A 22,599-nucleotide genomic window follows, 5' to 3' on the forward strand; every position below is an offset into this window, starting at 1 on the left:
AGTATTAGTTAACCTTACGCTATAGCAAAACGTGTTTGAAAAATGGAGATTAAGGAAAGTATTTTAAGTATTTATGCATCGCGATATCTTAAAGGAATATTATATAACAAAAACAGTTTTTTTTTACTTTATAGGAGAAACTTGCGTCTCGGATAATGCATTTTGCCATAGTCCCGTTGTTGGCAATGGGATGTGATACAAATGAACGGTAAGTTAAAATGATATTTAGATTTTCGATAACGGTCCAGAGAAACGCTTTCAGGATTAAGTCTTCAGTTGTGGCAGAGTGACACATTGAGGAGATGGGCAATAAATGACAAATATTGAAGCAATCATCAAACACGAAAGAAGAACAACTGACAAAATATGAGCTTTGTACACCCTTTGTCATTGATATAACCTATGCAGTCTTTTATCATGACCTAAGTTATAACTATTACTTTATGAGGAGACCTTATCAGAACGTTTACTTGAAGGATGATAAGAATTACATGTAATTTTCTAATATATTTCTTAAATATAGGAAATGTAAATATTGCATTTGTACAAAAATGTCTAAAGGTATTTTGGAAACATAGAACTCAACCTATCAAAATTATGGCAGACTAGCTTTGACTGAGTATATTTACGAAAGGTAATGAAATGTGCTGCACCGGCTTAAGCGGAATTCTATAATTCCTGTTTGACTTCAAAGACCGAAAGAATGAAGACATAACTCAGACCCTTGCAGTTAGTATGAGCCATTCATATACGATTGTTTGACAAAGTTTATTTGAAAGAAAATTTTTAAAACTTGTAACAAGTAGTCCTCTTTCACCTTGAATTTTGTATGAGTTTTAGTCTTTCGGCTAATATTAGATTTTATCAGGAGCTGAAGAAGATAACAGGCATGTTTGTAAATTGACTTACTTATCTACATTTTTATCTCAGAAACAAAACTAACAAGCCCGTTTTGAAGATTTACGTTATTATTCCTAGTAAAACGATGTAGAATGTTTTTAATATTAGATCACTAGATTACCTAAGAAATCTACAAATGAATTCATTTGCTTTATAATATTCATCATATTTCTAGGATTTACTGGTTTCTATCACGTTGCCTCGACAAGGGGGATTTGTACACATTGATTGAAAAGGATACCAGTCGCATCGAAAAGAATGCCGTTGCAGATATTGAGTTAAACAGGCAAAGACGACTGAAAATTCTGTACCATATTAGTGCAGCAATAGACTTTCTTCATACAGAAATTGAAAATTTCAGGTATATTGCTTCGTTTATTTTCTCACAAATATTTATTTAAATCGCTACAAGACTTTTATGATAACAAATTGATCATTTACTGGTACTTCTTTCGAAACATTTAAATACCCCTGTAATTAAGTCAGAGATAAGATAATAATAATATATGGAAAATAAAAATGAAATCTGATTAAAAAATGTTACAAATGAATATACCTAACCAAAATATTTATCATTTTTATTTATATAGAAGAAAGCAAGAGTCATACCGCAGAATAATTTAACAAGGGCGATTGCAAAATGATTTTAACCTACGTATAAACATGTATAAACCTGCATACGCTATTCAAAAACTTTAGTAAACTAGGTGAAGATGGACTCGCTCCGCGTCGGCGTTCCTCTTTGGTTAAGTTTTTGTATGTGGTTGTAAGCTAGGTTCTCAGCAACTATTTGTTAGAATCATTAAAACTTCACTTATTCACTTTGATAAATTAACTTACAATTCACAGGCTTCAACTTAAATTTGTTTTGTTTTTAGCTCTCCTGAGCACAAAGTGCTCAAGGTTAGCTATTGTAATCACCTGGTGTCTGGCGTCCGTCGTCAGTCATGCGTCGTCAACAATTTGACTGTTTACACTCTAGAGGTCACAATTTTGGCCAAATCCTAATGAAACTTGGTAAAAAATGTTACACTTAATAAAATATCACACGAATTTATACTGGGTCATCTGGGTTTAAAAACTAGATCACAAGTCAATTAATAGGAAAATCTTGTTAGTACTTTAGAGGCCACATTTTATACCTCATCTTTATAAAACGTTGTCAGAATATCTTTATGAAATTTAGGCCAAATTTGAAAGTGGGTTACCTGAGATCTTAAACTAGCTCACTAGGTCAAATCATAGAAAAACCTTGTTAACACTCTAGAGGCCATATTTCCCATTAGATCTTCATTACAAATTGTCAGAATGTTTGTCTCCATGAAACATGTTATGGATAAAAATCGGTTACTTGAGATCTTAATGTTTGTCACAAGTCAGATCATAGAAAAACCTTACGAACACTCTAGAGGCTACATTTTCTACTTGATCTTCGTCAAGCTTTGTCAAAATCTGTGTCCCTATGAAATCAAGATTAGGTTCGAAAATGGATTATCTAGGTCAAATACTAGGTCACGGGGTCAAATCATAGAAAGATATTGTTAGCATCGTTATAAATCTTAATAAATGTCTGTGTGAAATCTAGTTTTAACGAACTACTTACAGGATTTTCACCAAACTTGGTAAGAAGTAAGGTCAGATAGTCAAGGTCTTATTCAAGTGAGTGATTTAGGCCCATTCGGGCCTCTTATTTCATAATTATACCCCTTTTTGACTTTCGTAAGCTGGTATCTCTGTACCCACTAATGGAAAATTAACACACTTGTTGACTGTGATGATCTGACATGCAGTTGCACAGGTTCCATAACTTTACTTTGCATTTTACAAAAGTATGCCCCTTCTTCGACTTTTAGGTTAAGTTTTTGTATGAAATCTTGTATCCAAGTACCCAGTAATGGGAAAGTATTGAAACATCACTCTCTTGTTCACTGTGATGATCTGACATGGAGTGCATATGTTCCATCACTCTGTTAAGCATTTTAACAAAATTATTCCCTTTTTCGAATTTTATATTCATTCAACTGACAGGGCTTTTGAATAGCACAGCGTTGCTGTCCTCCGACAGCTTATGTTTACTGCTACATGTACACATTTAAGAAAATGTCATATAGTTTTTTTCTTTTTTAAGATGCTCTTATCCTTTTCCTTTTAGAAAGATGTGTTTTGCCGAACCTTTTTTTTTTAATTCTAGATGTCTACTAAATTTGTTGCAGACATTGGAACTCATATTTTTATTTGTTACAAAAAATGTTATGGTTTGAAGCAAACGGAACATGTAATCCTGTTGAAAATATTAGTTTAATTTCGAAAGCAACTCGTTTTTAACTTTTTGCTTTAACTCTTCTATTTGTTTGTTTCAACTGAGAAATATATCGTTTATTCTAACACGACCAGCAAATAACCTACATACATGTAGAGCAAAATCTGTCTCGGGTTATTCTGCGATAAACCACTCGCGTGCAATGACGTCATCCGATCCAGGTGCGTAGCACGGTCGTAAAAAGTAGTTACCATTGTTTTTAACACTGTTAATACTAGTATGTCGTGTTAGAATCGAAATAATAAGTTCCCAAGTGTGATTTATCGTGGAATAACCCGAGTTTTTCGTTCTTATACGAAACAGTATATCACTCAGGTCTACGGCCTTCGTGATATATTCTTACGCATAAGAACTCAAAACTCGGGTTATTCTACGATAAACCACGTTTGGGAACTTATTATTTCTTAATCAATTCACATATACCAATGAAATAAATGCTGGAGGCTTGTGTTTTGACAAACATCCGCGTCCCGCAAAGTTCACGGTCTTGTGATCATCTTGTACTTTGATTTTGACGCTTGTAAGTTCAATCTAACGACACGTCTGCCGATGAGGGAAATCAGTATGATTTGCTTTGCCTGATTTAGATTAGACCCACCACTACGTAGAACTACTTAGAATGATGTAGTGGTTGCGTGGTGGCCTGTTGCATAGGCGACTGGGGTTCAGTACTTTGACGGCTCATCTTTAAGTGAAAAAATTTGAGGTGTAATTATATTCATTTCATTATTCTTATTTGGTAATTATGCATTCTTCCACTAGTATTATCATGTATAAGTACATTTCATCTGAGTGCAAAACACCGTACATTAATGCTTCATTAGTGGTAAGTTTCTTCACCTGTGTCAGTAGATTCCTAGAGTAAGAGACCACAGTACTGTTTTTTTCTAGCCAAGCATTAGATACAATTATAACTTCTTTTTATTTGCACATGTAAACAGCATATAAATTGTGTATTCTACAAAACATATTGTACTTGATTAAAAAAGATATTACAATACGCAATAGACTATCATATTATTACACTTAATCTATATCTTTTGTGAAGATATGGAAACACATAACGCTGTATATTTCTGTAAAATTTACAGAATAAAATATTAAATAATTGCGACTTTGACGGATACAGGCCCCACTCCCACAAAATATGCAATGCTTATACCATCCTGTACTTTCAAGGTTATTAAGAGTTGCAAAAATTAATTATCATCAATTGGATAATACTGATTTGATCACATTACCTAAATAACGGATCGTTCCATTATAAAAAATACAAAATTATCACTGACTTCAAAAATAAATGCTTAATCTACTGACAAAAGGCATTCATTTATGAAAATTTACGTTAGTTATCGATTAGTAACCGATTTTCAGCTCAGGGTCACCGCGACCTTCACCTTAGACCTTTTGACCACCGAAATAATACTAGTCGTTATCTGACCACAGACAATCATCCTACGCAGTTTGACGACTGTATACTAAAGTACCATTCAGTTATTGATAGGAAACTGGTCACTGCAACTTTGACATTTAAGCACCAGACATCGAAATAAATAAGTGTCGATCCCAACCAGCTTGCCTACTAAGTACGAGGTTCCATCGCTTTACTTTGCCTGTTTACAAATTATGCTCGAGTTTCGACTGATAAAGTTTTGGTTGTTTTTGTATGTAAGCTATTAGCTCGGTACCCTACTATTGGGAACTGATTGTAACTTCGCACACAGCCATTGTGATGAGCTTACATATATTGTTCAGGTTCCGTGAGTCTGTTTGCAATTTTACAATTTTTTTCCCTTTTTTTACCTTGATATTCAATTAACTGACAAGATTGTTGAATAGTCGTTAACCGTTTGCGGTGTTGTTCTTTAACAGATTTTGTTTACTGTTAAATATATACATTAAAGAAAATGGTTTGAAAACATTATTTAGATAATGGACCGTTCCATTATTAACAGTACAAAATATCGCTGACCTCAAGTCAGAACTATAGTAAATGATTTATCGCCCGTATTCATGATAAAATATAATCAATAAAAGGTTTATGTTGCTGTTAACGAAACTTAAAAATGGCAGTCCATTATTACTTACCAGTTAAAGTACAGATGATGAGGCAAAATATTACCGCCTTTATCATCATATTACTTCTGCACAAAGTGTAGTATTAGGGCAAATATTATTAAGTTAAGTAACAATGATTTAAACTTTTCAGAACAGATCAAATGTGACGATATTGTCATGCCGAAATATGTATCTCTTATCTTCTGTCACGTAATTACCGATAGTTCATTATTCTTATTATTGCTTACAATATAGCGAGAAAGAGAATTATAAACATTAAGGATTTTTATATACTTTCGTCTCGATATTTTTAAAATTGTTCAACATAATTCCCAAAATATATCGGACATCTATCTGTATCTTATACAAATTGTGCATCTGACTTACCAGGGGCGCAATAATTCATTTAGATGTCAAAACACGTAACGTCGTTCTGGATAGATTTTACAACGCAAGGCTTACAGATTTCGGAGTAGCAAGAGAAACGACTGAAAACGAAACCTCAATCAAGACATCACCAACTGCTATTCCTTTAACAAAAGGATACTTTCACCCACCAACATACGACAAACTTGAAAAGTACTTTGATTATTTCAATATAGGTGTAGGTAGGTACTCTACATTATATCTTGATATATTAATTTAGTCTGCTTCATGTTTTAACTCATCGCATCCGAAAGACTATATTAGCTGATATGACCATGCAGAATCCGTCGTCCGTCATTGCCTGAACAATCTTTTTTTAATGAAGCGCTCTAACATATTCCTAGAATTATTTTAAACGAAATTTGATCGCAATATACACATGGTTCTGCTTCGTTTTACACTTACCCAGAGCTAAAATAATATGAATGACTTTATCTCCTGATATGCTTGATTTATTTTCTCCAAACCTTGTTTGTACTACCTTTTTGGATACACCTCTGTTGCATTTATACTACTGGTATCGTTCCGCAACACAGGCGGGGATGTCGACAGAGATAATTAAAGAACGAATATTTATGAATGGACCTTCACCAAAATTGGACTGTAGCATTTTATCATGAAAAAGTTCATATTGCACAATTATACCGCCTCTCTGCACGAACTAAAATAACTAAAATCTTCTAGCGATTTCATATCGTGAAGTACTTGAATGACCTTCACGAATGTTGGTATGTATCACCCTTGCATGGATATTTTTGCATGTTTTTTTTTTTTTTTTTTTTTTTAATTTCATAGCGCGAAAGTTCTAAAAGTAGAATAGAAAAAAGACTTAAAACGACTACTTATCATCAGACGTTGTCCTAATCAACCTTGTATTCTTCTCTCTCACGATTTTTTCCAAATTGGTCAAATAAGAAACACTACGTACGTTACTTTATAGTAGTGGTCTCTAATTTACATACACTAATAAATTCTACGAAAAGATCATTTGGAAGCATAGTGCGTAACCATGCAATACAATAGCAGGCTCGATTTGATTGAGTCTGTATATGAGAGGTTATGGAATATGTACTACGCCCCCTTAGCACCGGCATAATCGGAATTCCATTATGAAATTGAATGTTCTACATGTTCCCAAAGGACTAGAAAATATAACACCGAATCCAAGTATGGGGAGACATTTTACAACGACCACACGACCCTTAAAGATAGCTTTTGTAATAGTTAATAGAACATGTGAAACGTTTATTGCATACTTGTGGTCTCTTATTTTCATAGAAAAGATCCTTTGGAAGCAAATACCACAATTAAAACAACATAATAGCATTCTTGGTCATGAAAGTAAGTCGCGATAATATACATGTTTGCCTGACTATAATTTAATACATTTTACAGTGATAAGAGAGTTGTTGACCGGGAAACACGCAAACTTCAAATACTCGGAAGACTCGAAAGAACAGTATCTAAAAGACCTAGATGAGGTTGAAGTGGAATATAACGTTCAGGTTTTCAGATTTACATTAAGATGTGTTGTCTTATATTCTTTTTCATATGTAAGGAATTTGTTCGGTTCCATGAATGAAGGTGGTTCTCCAGGCTTATACCATTTTTCTGCAGTGTGAAGTTTGATTAAATCCTGTTTATCTAACGTGCAAAACTATCGCAAACAGAACAAATTCCTTAACCTGAACACGGTTGCGAGTTACACAAATTTATAAGTAATGTTTGATGTTTTTAAAAATACTAATGAATCATTATGTTGATAATTGAACACTTTTAAAGCTAAAACGACTATTTAGATATCGAATTAACTTATAACTTCTTTCTTGGTTTTAGCAATCGGGAGTGACAACAATTTTTTTTTCTTATTTCAATATGCATGTGATCAACAGATTATTGATCGGGTTGAATTAAATAAGCGGATATTAAATGCCATCATACTTTCCAGGACAATATTTGGAACGATCAAAAAAAGCTTTGTCAGTCAGCAGAGATACTGCTCACATTATCACAGCAATGTATTGACAGTGCTAAACAAAGTGAAGTTAGGAAAGATGATAAATTGACATCTGAGGACATTTTGAAAGAAACGCAGGTGAGCAATATACAACTGTGTTAACTGATTGATGTACCCCCGTTATATATTTAAACAAATCGCGCATCACTGTTATTTTGAAGAGGGATAACTTCACAACGAGAAAAAAAATGAATTAAAAAAAATATCTGCAGAAGTGGTGCATTGTTAAAAGATTTATCATATTTTTGTGAAAACTATACTAATCTTTACTACCATTTTAGAAAAACGGGCGTATTGTGTTATGACGCGTGTGAGTCCGTCCATCATAATTCTTAAAACTATTTCAGATATTGACTTTAAACTTGGAATATAGGTAAGTGTCGATAAATAATGTGCAGAACGCATAAACCAGGTCGGTAGCTCAAAAGGGAGCTCAAAGTTCAAATTGATCCGTCATATTTAGTTTATGAATCATAACTCAAAGTATCGACTTCGATCTTGGAATTTAGGTGATGATAAGGCAATATGCAGAGTACATTAAGCAGATTTGTACGTCAAAGGTCAAGGCCACAGCAAGGTCAAAACTCTCTGTCATATTTTGTATCCAGAGCACAACATAATTCGTACACAAGATATTGAATTCAATCTGGCATGCAAGTAGGTAGTGAGAGACGATGTGCAGAGAACATGTACTTTTGGCCGGTAGGTCAAAAGTCAAGGTCACAAATTAAAGCTCAATATCTGTCAAATCTGTTTTTTTGTGTTTTATGTCCAGATCAAAACTTCAAAACTATTTCCGGTGTTGACTTTTAACTTACAATATAGATGGCTGGTGATGAGACAATTTGATGAGTGCAATATTCTACATTAATTCCCCGCCTCCAATCTTCTCCCCCAAATAAAGAAGTCAATTTGTTTTCTTTTTTGCCTCTGCATTCCATCATCGCCGCCACATAAAATTCCCCCTCAAACCAAAATTACAACCCTTCCCTCCGAAACACACCCACTTATACAAATCTTTAAAATTTTACTTCCTCATCTTTTGATCCATATTGATATTGACCCCGCTTTGCGGAGATCTTGTTATATGTGGCATTGAGGCTCTTAAAATACGTGCTTTTGAATACCTTAATAAAAACGAATATACAGCTTAACACCCTTGGTGATATAAACAAATTGTAAATGTAGTATCGGTGCTCGATTGTATTGTGAGTTATCACATCAATCCTAGATTCCTTCATGATTTATCTGAAATTACAGTGTTTTATACCTTCGAAGCTGTATGGATTCATATAATGTGTTTTTATGTATTAAAAACACCTCGAACTGGGTTCTCATGAAAAGACGAATAAACGGAATTTGAAATCCAGCTACCGGCTATGTGAAACAATAAGAGATAGTAAATAGAATTATTATGATAATTAATTATAATATATTCTGATAGAGATAGAATTAGAACTAGCGAACTAATGCGACTTCCTATCTCAGTTACCACTGGTGGCACCACAATGTGTCATAACATTAAACTGTGCCTGTAGTGTCAAAATTAATTGACATAATCAATGCATACAATTGACCAATGCGCCGATGGTACAGGAAACTGATTTCTTTTACAAAATTTGTAATTAATCATAGTGATACATGTATGTAAATAGAGAGCAAAATGTACGAAAAGATTATATATAAAAGAATATAGCCAAATATTTTTGTAATATATTTGAAACTTGCTTCATCCCACTAAGGGCAGAAATTTGAATATTTGTTTTATCTAATGTAATCAAAACAAACATTTTTGACTGGCCTAAATGCCATATAAACCATTATAATATTTGTCATTTTGTGCCCTATTAATTTGTTTTAAATAATTCAAATTTGACATTTATACTTTTTCAAGGTTAAGTATATGTTTCAAGTAACTAAGACATATGTTAATAGCAAGCTTGCTATTCACATCTTAACAGGCTTAAACCTTTTGTTTTTAGAAATATATCTGTTGAAAATTTCATTCAGTTTTGGAGTTTGTGATGGGCCACAATCAATCTGTAGTAAATATATATCAATTTGGTCTGTCTGTATTTATAACTTTTGCAATAAAAGAAATAGTAATTTTACAGAAAATAGCTTACAAGCATTTGCTAATGCAATATATGAATTTATCGGTAATGTTGAAAAAACATGTGTTGCTTCACACATCTGACCCATAACTGTTGTTTAAGAGTTAAGCTGATGTCTAAAAGTAAATAAAATTTCTCGACATAAATAAGATATTTTTAAAAGAGAAACGATTATCCGTTGACAATTAAAGCATGGCACAAATCATATACAGATGTTTATCCCAGTGTATTCTGAAAAACTTAATTGAGGAAATGTATAGAAACATTTTGACCAATTATTCGCTTCTTTTCAAGGCAAAACAACTGTCACAGTCCAAACTAACACATGGCTAGAATGCTTGGTCTGCTCATACGAGTTCTAAACATCGGGACCAGGGATAACGGGTTTGTTAATTATACACAAATATGCGCCGCTATGAATATTTATTGTAAACGACAAAAACTGCGGACTTCGCCATCAATTTCTCACTCTAATGAAAATACAAAGACATAACAAAACCGATGAGTGACAAAATTCAGGAAATGATTAAGCATCAAAACAAATACTCAGATATGCGCCTATATAAAAGTCTTATTGTCAGCGACAAAAACTGTTGCCTTCGCCATCAATTTCTCATGTCAAATGCGCATGCATTGTCCAAATTAGCTGGGAAATCGACAGTTTGAAGAGAGGCCAATCCAGGTGGGTAGTTATAATAGTTAGTGAATTATGAAAATTATGAATAAGTAATATGTGTGAAGACTGTACTAAATACAATAATACGACTACAGAGGACAATACGGGACATACATAACATAAGTATATAGAGAACATAAACTACGGGCAATGTAAACTTGACCCTGCTACATCCCCCCCATCACAGGGAAATGTCGTCCCGACATTTTAGATATCTATCAAGATTTATTGGATTCACTGTAGTCTTAAATCTAATATACTTCTGGTAAATACAACCAATATACACACAAAATTCGAACCCAGTTATAAATTAAAATCTATATGTGTAACTGTAGCTATCATTATATCTACAGTCTAAAGCACTGTCAAAGTCTTTCTTAAAATCGCTAAGACAGGCTATGTTCATATATGAGCATCAGGCCTAAAATGCTTGTATGTCTAAAACTGCTGAGTAAATCATTGAAACAGGATACAATCAGTCAGAAAAATAAAACTGATGCGCTATAAAGACTTAAATCAATACATTTCACAGATGGCAATCTGTGAAACATTGTCAAAAATATATGTGCACAATAAAAGTGGTTTCTTAGGATTTCCATCAGTACATTATGACACTATGAAAATGTCATCACCATAACAATAAATCATTCCACCTGTAAAACAATATCAAATCATTCTAAGAGATACATCTTGCACATCTACTTGCAACATTTTTACTGTACTGCACAAGTTATACTGTACTGCACAAGTTATATTTCAGTCACAATAACATTCTGAAACTCTAATAAAGTTATTATCTTTGCAACCTTCATGCTTATCAAACAAATGAAAAAACTGTACATATAAAAAGATCATAATGCACAATGCACACTATAAATCACTCTAAATTAACACTGTCAAACATACTGTACTTTCCAATGCTTATTTGACCCAATCTATAGATGCGCTATCCATTTTAGCGGCTTTCTCTTTCGAGCAGTTCGACATGGATAAAATGGTTCAGTATCAGGTTTGAGTGCTGACTTCCTCCTGGCTGAGACTGGGGAAATTTCAGTCGAAATGTCCTTGTAAGAATCCGTGACCAATGATTTTGAACTGAGGCCAGAAAAAAATATTCACGGATTATCAGTAGAACAATAAGTGTCAGGCTTAAAAGTATGGAGAGGAATTCCAGTTAAAGGCAAGAGAAGGTTCCTGTGCGCCATTCTGGGTGAACCTCGACCATGTTCCCTCTTCTATAAAAGTTACCGGTACATCAGAGTTTGGTTGCGATTGAACGACATAAACATCTTTGCCCCATTTATCAGCGAGCTTGTTCTTGACATTGAGACCCACATTTCCATTTCTCTCTAGGACACAATCTCCTTCCTCAACCTTGGTTTCTCGCACCCGAAGGTCGTAACGACTTCTGTAGGTAAAGTTCAACCGTTTCTGCATGTCTCGAACATAGTTGGAATGACATGACTGGATTCCATGGAAGGCATCGATGGCAAAGCGTACATGCCTACCGAATATTAGAACGTGAGGTGTAAACCCCGTACTTTCATGTCTGGTAGAGTTGTAGGCATGCACTAGGGTCGAGAGTTTGACTGAACCGCTCTGGCATGCCATTACCTTGTAGATGATATGGAGTAGTCCTACGTTTTTCCACACTGGCCCGTTTATACAGTCCTTTAATAACGGCACTTTCGAAGTTTCGTTCTTGATCGCTGTGTAAACGGCCTCTAAAACCGTAAAGGAAGACAAACTGTTCAAAGAGAATTTTGGCCGAATAACTACTGTTTGTAGATCAAATTTCCCCTTCACATGTTTTGAAATCGATAGTTATACGTTTACGTCACAAAAGCGGCGAAGCTGAAGCTATTTTTGGAGCAATCCTGACGTGTTAACCCCCGCCCCATTCGCTACCTTTCTACCGTATTCAACTTGTCGCTTGAAAGAGGCGTCCTTTTTTTATCTTTACGTCACCTCGGGTTAAAAATTGATTGATCCACCCAGCACTATGACACACACACGCACACGCACACGCACACGCACACGCACACACACACACACACACAAAGCGCGCGCTCTAAATCTGTCTTTGAAATACCAACGTAACAAGACACGAGGGCACATAGTAATCGTGTCAACAAACAGACCCAGTATCGACCTTGTATACGCTGTAAATTTATCGATTGAAAAGGAAGGTATAATAGCGTGAATATAATGGATACATTGTTTAAAAAGTAAAATACTTATATTTCAACTATGTCCAAATGGGAACAGTGTTTTTTTTGTGTGTTTGTTTTGACAATTATTATCGACGAGGGAAAAGTGAAAAGATACAGTCATTTGCATCTATTGTAATTTCGGGCCACGCAATCATTGAGCATTCAAGCTGCACATCACTTGTAATGGCAATATCCATAAAAATCTGATACACTTCTGCAGAATGCGGTTGATACCTTTTTCGTCTACGAGATTGATGTGAAGAGTTTTTATATAAATGTTCCGTAATTTAACTATCGTAAATCTAAGTCCATCATATTTATTTTAGTTTAGGCCTAGACTATTGTTTTATTTCTTGTTTGTTGTATGTGCGTGTGTGCGCGCGCGCGTGCGCGTGTGAGTGTGTGTGTGCGTGTGTGTGTGTGTGTAGTGGTTGGGGATGGAGGTCGGGGAGTCTTCAGTCTGATCCTTTACATGTATGTGAATTTATCTACTATTTATTTGAAGGGTTTCACGCCCGTCGTTTATATACTATCTCAGTTATTTGCAGACAGGCAGTTGATAAGCATTATCTTCGTTCTTGGGAAGAACCAGTTCTAGACTCACATATTCCGTAAGAAATTGCCGACTTTTTCAACTTAAGAGGCATGGTCGGTTCCAGGAATTGAACTTATGACCTTCAATCAATGGTAGGTTACAGTGATTTACAATGAGCGACTCCAGTAATTCAACCACGAGTCAGTCGCGTTTTACATTATGAAAGTAAACACGGGATACATTATTTAAAAGAACAAAAGGCACTGAAATTTAGACAGAAGAGTGCCTATAATGTATTAGATGGTTCCGTTTTTTTTTTCACATCCAAGCGACCTAAATGTAGTGTGCATTTATTTAGGATTTAAATGACGATTATTATATCTTTTACTTTTCGGTTAAACAAACGTTTTATCGGTATTTAAATCAACATTTCTACCTTGTTAAATTCTCGGTTATGTGGCTAACGTAAACAAGTTCATTTAGTGTATTTAACCGACTTGTTGCGTAAATTAATCTTACTTCGTATCGAAAAAAAGTTTTACAGAAATGGCGGTGTTACCTGTATAGACGAGGTCCAAAAATAGCTTCAGCACCGCCGCTTCTGTGACGTAAAGGTAAAATTCTATCGATTTAAAAAAAAGGCGATGGGGCAATTTGATCTGCAAACAGTAGTGTGAGCTGTTTGATTTCTAGTGGTAATGGCTTGAGCAAAACAAGTGAAATGATCTGTAATGATCAGGATGTTCTCATACCCGCCAGAAGACATTTCAAGTGCTCAAAACAGACAGGTTCAAGAGAAAAAGAGACCTGTGAACACGATGTCATAGAAGACACTACGCACAACAAGCTGGACCACAGGATTTCCGCAGACAGAACCGCTTCTGTACAAAAATACCATCTATGATGAAAAGAATATTCCACTCTCGTAAATACTGCCGAACCAAATCTGTTTCCATGCAGCCCTCAGACTGGCGGCTCGTTATTTTGTGACCATCTATCTATTTTGTTGGGTTTAACGTCGCACTGACACAATTATAGGTCATATGGCGTTTTTCCAGCTTTTTGATGGTGGAGGAAGACCCCGGGTGCCCCTCTGTGCATTATTTCATCTCGAGCGGGCACCTGGGTAGAACCACCGACCTTCCGTAAGCCAGCTGGATGGTTCCTCACATGACAAATTTAACGCCCCGAATGCAGCTCGAACCCAAATCGTTGAAGGGCAAGTGATTTGAAGTCAGCGACCGTAACCACTTGGCCAGGAAGGCCCCCTATTTTGTGACCAGTCTTGACAATACTGACAACTCGGGAAAGAGATATGTCATTGGACTGTGCGACCTGCCAGTCTATATCACTAAAACAAGACCCATCATCAGTCTTCTTTAACTGCAGGAAGTTCATAGGCATCAGCAAGAATGACTCGAAACGTCTTCAGGGTAAAGAATCTTGCTTTCTCCACTGCTAGTCTCTTCCAAACCTGGTAACAGGGATAAGACATTAGGATCCACATTGCTTTTTCAAGGCTGATACTGATGTTTGTTTTTGTTTTTTTTGTTTGTTTTGGGTTAAACGCAATTTTTAACAGTATTTCAGTTATGTAAGGGCGGGCAGTTAACTTAACCAGTGTTCCTGGATTCTGTACCAGTACAAACCTGTTCTCCGCAAGTAACTGCCAACTTCCCGACATAAATCAGAGGTGGGGGAAGAATGATTTCAGACACAATGTCTTTTATCAAATCGTCACGGAGAACATACGCCTCGCCCAGGGCTCGAACTCACGACCCCGCGATCCGTAGATCTGCGCTCTCCCTATTTAGCTAAGCGGGCGGGCAAGCAGCGATATAACTGAGCGCCAAGTGTTAAGGAAGTATTGTATGTGCGGACAAGAAATTCATTTCCATGAAGGTAATCATGGAACTTGTCTACCACTGCCCGTTTCAAAAGAAAGAAATTCGACCTTATGGTCAGGGTAATTCCGTTCGGTCGGTATCATCCCTCTGCTGGCATTAGCGACAACCCTTTCAATACTGTTCATCTTCTAAAAGAGAACAGCTCCAAGACTATGGCATCGATATTCTGGATGAAAGGCTGAGAAATATCGACATATATGAGAAAAAGTGCTGAAGTTAGTTCCTCATTGATGATCTCAAATTCCTTTGGATGTTTTGGACCCCAATTCCAAGGAGTTGCAGGTTTATTTGACTTATATTTTTTGTCAGTTTGATGGTCTATGAGCGAATCATTAAGAGCTTTGCAAGTTGGGAGAATCCTAAATCCTAACAAAAGATCCGCCAAGCGGGGCATTATACGCCCGAAGAGTTACATTAGAGGATGGGAGCAAAATTTAAAGAACTTGGAGTGTGAAGCCCAAAGGACAGGAACAACAAAGGGAAGAAATTCAAAAAAAAATTCTAAGTCCACAAAAAAATCCTTACCAGGTAACGGTATGTCAAAATGCACCTAAAACTTGGAGGTACCATCCATGTTGTACCACAGAAAAGTGGTCTCGGTTTTTCCCTACGGCCAATGATAAAAATGTTTCAAAATAAGCTGTTTATAGTAACAAATAAGGGAAGTAAATCAAACAAAATTTCTTGTAAGTGAACAAAAGAGGGATCTGCCAAATAAAAACAAGAGCACTGCAATGCAGAGCAATAAACACAAAGCAAAGTCATATATGACCTTTGACCCCTAAGTGTGACATTGACCTTGAAGCGAGTCATCCGGAACACGCGCCCTGCACATCGTCTCGGTGTGGTGAACATTTGTGTCAAGTTTCTTTGAAATCTTTCAAGCAGTTCAAGAGTTACAGAGCGGACACAAAACGAACTGATATGACCTTTGACTCCTAAGTGTGTCCTTGACCTTGAAGCGAGACATCCAAAACATGCGCTCTGCACGTCGTCTTTGTGTGGTGAACATTTGTGTCAAGTTTCTTTGAAATCCTTCAAGGGGTTCAAGAGTTACAGAGCGGACACGAAATTGCTAACGGACGTTCTCACGAAACGGTATTTATGTGACACCTCCATTGTTCTCTCTATTGTTCTATCAGTCACATAAAAAGAAAAAGGTCACATAAACAGAACGGAATGAATGACATCAAAGAGACAGTACCGTTATGAAGTCACTTAACCATCATTTCGCGGGCACGGGCAGACGGACGGACGGACATCAGCGTCATAACATAATACGTCCCTTCGGGCGTATAAAAACGATTATAATACCTGCGAAATCAAGAAAGGAACGAAGGTCTTTGATAGATCTTGGAAAAGGCCAATCGTTCAATGCAGATGTCTTTTCAGGTTCAGTTTTAACACCATCCTTATAAAGAACGTGGCATAGATACTTCGCCTCTAGCTGAACAAAATGTCTTGGGACCTTCGAGTTTCAATCCATCATGCTCAAGTCTAGTGAAAACAGTCTCAAGTCTCCGACAAATGGTTTTCAACAGAGTCACTGAATCATCTTACTAGATGAGACACTCCTTCAAGTGAAGCTTACCCTTAGGAGACCAAATGCGATCCATTCACAATCAAAGAAACCAAAGGGACCTGCTGAAAAAACTGTCTTGGGTTTGTCCGATTCCCTTAGCGGGAATTGCCAATATCTTGATGGAGATCTAATTTAGTAGAGTACTAAGAGCCAGCAAAAGAATCGATAGTCTCATCAATGCGTGGGAGGGAATAAGCGTCTTTAACATTATTGTTATTCATACGACGAAAGTCAATGCGAAAACGAAGTGAGCCTTCTTTCATCCATAACCAAGACAATATTGGAGGAAAAGGGACTGTGAGAGGGTTTAATACTGCCAGCTTTCAACATTTCTTACATGTGTTCCCTAACCTCTTCAAACGTTCCGGGGGGATCTTCCGGTATGGCTCTTTAAATGGTGTAGAGTCAGATAATTCAATCTTATATTCAACTGAACTAGGGCAACCGAAGTCGTCAGACCAGAAGAAAAATATGCTTACTTACGTACTATAACACCCAAGTCAAGCAAACACCACATACAGTCTTTCCGTAAACACAACTATATTTGCACCGCTTTTCGGCAAGATATATCACATATACGCAGGCAAATATGATAAACAAAATACCGCAAGTATTTAACACTTGACCAGCACAAGCTTTAACAAAGAACCATTCCAAACCAAACAATCTGTATCAAAATTTAGAATAATGTATACGCCCGAAGCAATTCACAACCAAACAGCAGAAAATAAATTCATACACCTCTAATATGCAAAAGAACCCATCAATCCAAAATGAAAATGATCAACCAAACCAAGAAGACAACAAATTCACCAAATGAGCCAAAAATTCCAACTGCCAATAAACAAAGTATCAACTGGAAAAAAAAAACCTAAACAATCAAAAACCAAAATATTAGTGAAACAAATCAACAATTACCGTATAACTGGTTATTTCAGCTAAAATTAATTGTACACGATAAACTGATAAATTCTTTTGTACTTTACTGCTAGTGTTACAAATCTTTATCAATAAAAGTTAAGCGAGCGTCTACTAGCGGGATACGTGTATTGATTAAGTAATTTAAAGTACACAGGTAAAAGAGGCGACAAACGGGCGATCGGATATACGAAACTACGAAATATATGCGAATTTAATTTTTGCGGCTGGAAGAGACCTGCAAAATATCGCAGAAATTACCTACCCGCAGAAATAACCAGTTATGCGGTATGTACAATGAAATGTATGCCACCAATCCCCAAGAAACAAACAAGAAACAAATCTTTACTTCAAGAATCGAACCACAAATTGACCCTAACTAACTTCAAAAATGCATTTCACGACTTTCTCTCGCTAAAGCGCTAACAGAGCTGAATATTACTATGTAACACTGCATATAACTATCAAAACTTCAAGACTCAACAAAATAGAAAAACTCCACAGGTCGCTCAACACGACAAAAACGAAAATGTTGCAGGCTCTGTTTGACTGAGCCTGTTCTGGACGGTAGTGGAAATGCATGCTACCGTCCACGCCCTCTAGCCCCGGGTTGAGCAGAACACATGCTATAAGTATAAGAACAATTTAGATACATCCGCAGATGTATTCATACGGCGGTGCCCATGGAACCTTCAATGATACACTAGCGTCTGGCTTTTCTAACACCTTGTGACTAGTGACCACTTTTACACAACACCTCAATACCGACACATGATACACACCTGAAACGTACAGAATGAAATGTTAAAAATCTCAAATGTATGCCACAATAAAATTCCTATGAAATTCTCCATAAGTCATTCAAATTCTTAAATTCCCCAATTTACTATCCAATTACTTAAGTTTTCACAGACGTTTTAAATCACCTGTCAGTCTACTGATTAAGAAAAGATCTGACACTAGTGTCAGCTGTCATCCTAAGAAAATAATGCAGGTCACACATATATATGTAGGTTCAGCTTGTATAATACAATTTCACACTTTAAAACTTCTCTATTTCACTGTCTACATCCGTAGATATGGATTTATTCATTTAAATTTAAATTGTCTTTCGTTGTTCAGGCCTATTTTGCCAAAACTTAATACAGAAACTTTCTCTTTCACTATGTTTACCTTCACGTTTGTTTTAATATTTATATAAGACTTTGGAAACCCCCCTTTGTAACTGTACAGTGACGTCACTTGGAAAGCAAGACTCCTGGTCATCCTCAAAATTAGCCGACCTCGTACCACTTTGGCTGCCCAAATCCCATGTTGAGCGCCATTTGTCGCAGTCCAAAAATAACACCTACGTAGAAGGCCTGGTATGCTCAGAAATAACAAAGCCAATTCATGGTAAATGGTAGAAAAATGATTAAGCATCAAAAACAATATTCTAAATTACCTGGAAATACACAAATATGCGCCTATATAAATATTTTATTGTCAGCGACAAAAGCTGTGGTCTTCGGCATCAATTTCTCATTCCGAGTGCACATGTGTTGTGAAAATTAGCCGGGATATCGACAGTTAGAAGAGAGGCCCATCCATGTGGTTAGTTATTCAATGAATTATGAACATTATGAATAAGTAATACGGGTAAAGATTGGACTGTTGAATATGGAGTTGTATGAAGAATAATGCCTAAACATGACTAAATATAACAACCAGACTACGGAAGACTATAACGAACTGAATACAATATACGACTACAGAGGATAATAATGACATACAGAACATATAGAGAACATAAACTACGGGCAAGGTATACTTGACCCTTCAACGCAACTTAACTGGCAATAACTTGAACTAACTGGTACTATCAGCTTTTAACTTCCTTTGTAACGATGTCTTTCAGAGATTAATAGACCAGTTTTGTAGCGGTGCATGGGAAAGATTACCAGCCGAGGAACAGAATTCAGATGATGATAATTGTGAGATGTGTATGATCAATCCTTCAGGTAAATTCATAAAAGAAATGTCTGCGAGAAAAGAATTACCATTAATTGCGTGTTTTGATATACAGTCATTTTGTTATATTTTACGTAAAGATAAAACCTAGCTGTATTTCATGGAGATCATAATTTTTATGACTGATTATTCCTTCTGAAAGACGATCACTGCAATACACTGTACTGATTATTATTATTATTATTATTAGTTTACATTCATTTATGGAAAATAGATTTCTTTCAATTAGCTACTGTTTCATAATCGGTGATAAGTAGCAGATAAGATGAGATTTGTTTATTGTATTTTTTTTAGGGGGGGGGGGGGGGGGGGGGGGGGGGGGGGGGGGGGCGGGGAGCACTTGTATAGTAGTGGATCTAGGCCTGTAATAACAACATTTTCAGAAATTTACGGTTTGTTTCAGTTTAAAAACTACTACATTGTAATCAAAGTAGAATAATGTTGAGCCATAAAGTTTATACAGTAAAACAAGACTGTGTTCTAAAAAATCATTTTACACCACTGTGGTGTCCAGAAAAAAGCCATAGATAAAGTGATAAAGGCATCATTTTCAACAATTTAGTGCATTTGTTTGTAAGCCGGTCACTCTATCAATGATATTATTGTACTCGCGGACTATAGTTTACGTATTTTAAATCATGTTGGATGCTAATAATAATTTTAGTTGAGGCCAGTTGTGGTCACCTCAACATAGTCGTCAAAGTGACTGTTTGGAGTATGACTGTAAGTGCGTTAATGCGTGCATGCATGTGCGCGTGTGTTTGTGTGTGTGTGTGTGTGTGTGTGTGTGTGTGTGTGTGTGTGTGTGGGTGGGTGGGTGTTTGTGTGTCCGTCTGTCCAGTTTTGGCCGACAACAACTTCAGTTTTCATGGAGAAATGTTTTACATATGTAGCATAAAATTTTACCTCATTGAGACGGATTGTCAGACTTTGGTGTCAAAGTTCATGTCAGATATTGATATGCGTGGATCTTTTTTTCTTTTCTTTAATTTGGCAGAATTGTTTACCTCTATGAGTTGGGATGTCGCGCTCTAACTGCAAAGCCCTGGTTCAAAGATCAAGGTCGCTTGGAGTTATTTTAGGGCTTGTTAGGGGCCGTAACTGTGACAGGCAATGAGTAAACATTTTTGGCATAAACTCAGTGGAACAAAGCCAGTGTTTTGAGAATTCGTGTGGCTCCGATCACAAAGGTCAAGGCCAAACTTAGGAGTCAAATGTCATTTTTAAGATGTCCATGCCGTAACTTTGAAATGAATGGAGCAGTGTGTCTAACTGGCAGACATGTTTGCTTCTATGCGACGGAATTTCGTGCGCAAATCCCGGACCCCTATGTTGACCCCTAAGGTCAAGGTAAAAACTAGGGGTCACATAACATTTTAGAACTTGTCCGGGCTACAAGTTTGACATACATCAAATAATTTTACTTCTGTTTGGCAGAAATAGTTGCCTCACTGAAACAGTGTCGCACACAAACCTCTAGCCCATATCTTAAAGTCCAAGGTAACACGTGGGTTCAAAGGTCAGATCTTGTCTGGGCCTTACTTTTTACATGCATGGAACAACTTCTTTTCATTTGGCATAAATGTTTACCTCTATGAGACGGAGTATATCAAGTCTCTATCTCACAGGTCAATTTCAAATGTTGGGGTCACGGGTCATATCAGATCTTGTGCGGGTAATTACTTTGATATGCATTGAGTAATTTACTTCTTTTTAGCAGAAACAGTTGCCTCAGTGAAACAGAGTGTCGCGCGCAAACCTCAGGACCTTATCTTAAAGCACTAGTTCACCCTTGAGGTCAATGGTTATGTCAAGTCTTGTTCGGGTCATAACTTAGATTTGATTAGTCCTATCTTTTTCATTTGGAAGATATTCTTACCTCAGTGAGACGAAGTGTCGCCTGCAAACCAAGGTCCCCATCTCAGGTCTCTGTCAAACTTCAGGATAAAATGTCATGTGAAAAAAGTCAGATCTTGTCCGGGCCAAAAGCTTTATATACATGGATCAATATTTTTCTTTGATTAGACAGAAATGTTACATCTAAGAGATGGGATGTCGCGCGCAAAGGTTATTCTAGGGCATGCTCGGGCCGTAACTTTGACATGCATGAAGTTAACTTTGAAAAATAATTCCCTCAATGATACAAATTATAAAATGCAAACCTCAGTGAAACAGAATTTTGTCAAAGAACACAGGTACAAAAGTCATTTAAACCTTGTCGGGCTGTAAGTTTGATTTGAAAGGAACATTTTATGCTCCCCGACAGGTTTCGTTAGCATATAGTTGCCACCTTGTCCTTCGTCAGTCCGTCCGTCTGTCCACTTCGTCTGGGTAACTCTTCTACAAGTTAGTTTCAAGGGATTGGATACAAACGTACAGAATGTATAATAATCTAGTAAATGTTCACATATTATCAGAAATTAAAAGGTAAAAATAGACTCCCAGGAAGCACTGAGCACAACAAACATTGCCAGAGTAGTCATCGCAAAGTAGTCAAACCACAAATAGAAATTAAAGTTGAAAGATATTCAACAAGCAAAGCCTTAAACAGATTTTTTGATTTTGTTGTTAAAATAAGGGTTAGGCTGTTGTTAAAGCCGGTTTGCAGCGTGAAACAGATCGTTTCCGCTCACAATTTTAGTTTGGATGAACCTGTTGTCGACAAAGATGGTTTTTATGTAGCCTTTATTGAGACAAAGATTGGGATCTTATGTGGGATCACTATTATCCAGGTCGAAGTCACTGTTAATAAATTTAAAAAAAAAAACACAGTATCTTTAGTTCGGTTTACAAATTGTCACCATGAAGTGTGTAGATAGCTTTTATCTACACAAAGTTTGGGATAATATTTTGGGTAAATCTCGCCAAGGTTTAGTTCATTGTTGTCAAAAATGGAAAAAAAAAAACTAAATTCCCGGCTTAA

At 36.3% G+C, this 22,599-nt stretch overlaps 1 protein-coding gene across 1 annotated transcript in view; it reads left to right on the forward strand.

Annotated features, from left to right (window-relative positions):
- Positions 1–21,461, forward strand: part of LOC128550190 (uncharacterized) — a 32,845-nt gene extending 11,384 nt beyond the window's left edge. The window contains exons 8-14 of the mRNA XM_053528678.1: positions 135–208; positions 1,076–1,261; positions 5,669–5,886; positions 7,100–7,209; positions 7,653–7,799; positions 19,564–19,666; positions 21,394–21,461. Of these exons, the coding sequence (XP_053384653.1) occupies positions 135–208; positions 1,076–1,261; positions 5,669–5,886; positions 7,100–7,209; positions 7,653–7,799; positions 19,564–19,666; positions 21,394–21,461 (906 nt within the window). The remainder of the gene's footprint in view (positions 1–134; positions 209–1,075; positions 1,262–5,668; positions 5,887–7,099; positions 7,210–7,652; positions 7,800–19,563; positions 19,667–21,393) is intronic.
- Positions 21,462–22,599: the final 1,138 nt, after the last annotated feature.

This window comes from Mercenaria mercenaria, chromosome 17 (genome assembly GCF_021730395.1).
Source record: "Mercenaria mercenaria strain notata chromosome 17, MADL_Memer_1, whole genome shotgun sequence".
Taxonomy (NCBI): Eukaryota; Metazoa; Mollusca; class Bivalvia; order Venerida; family Veneridae; genus Mercenaria; species Mercenaria mercenaria.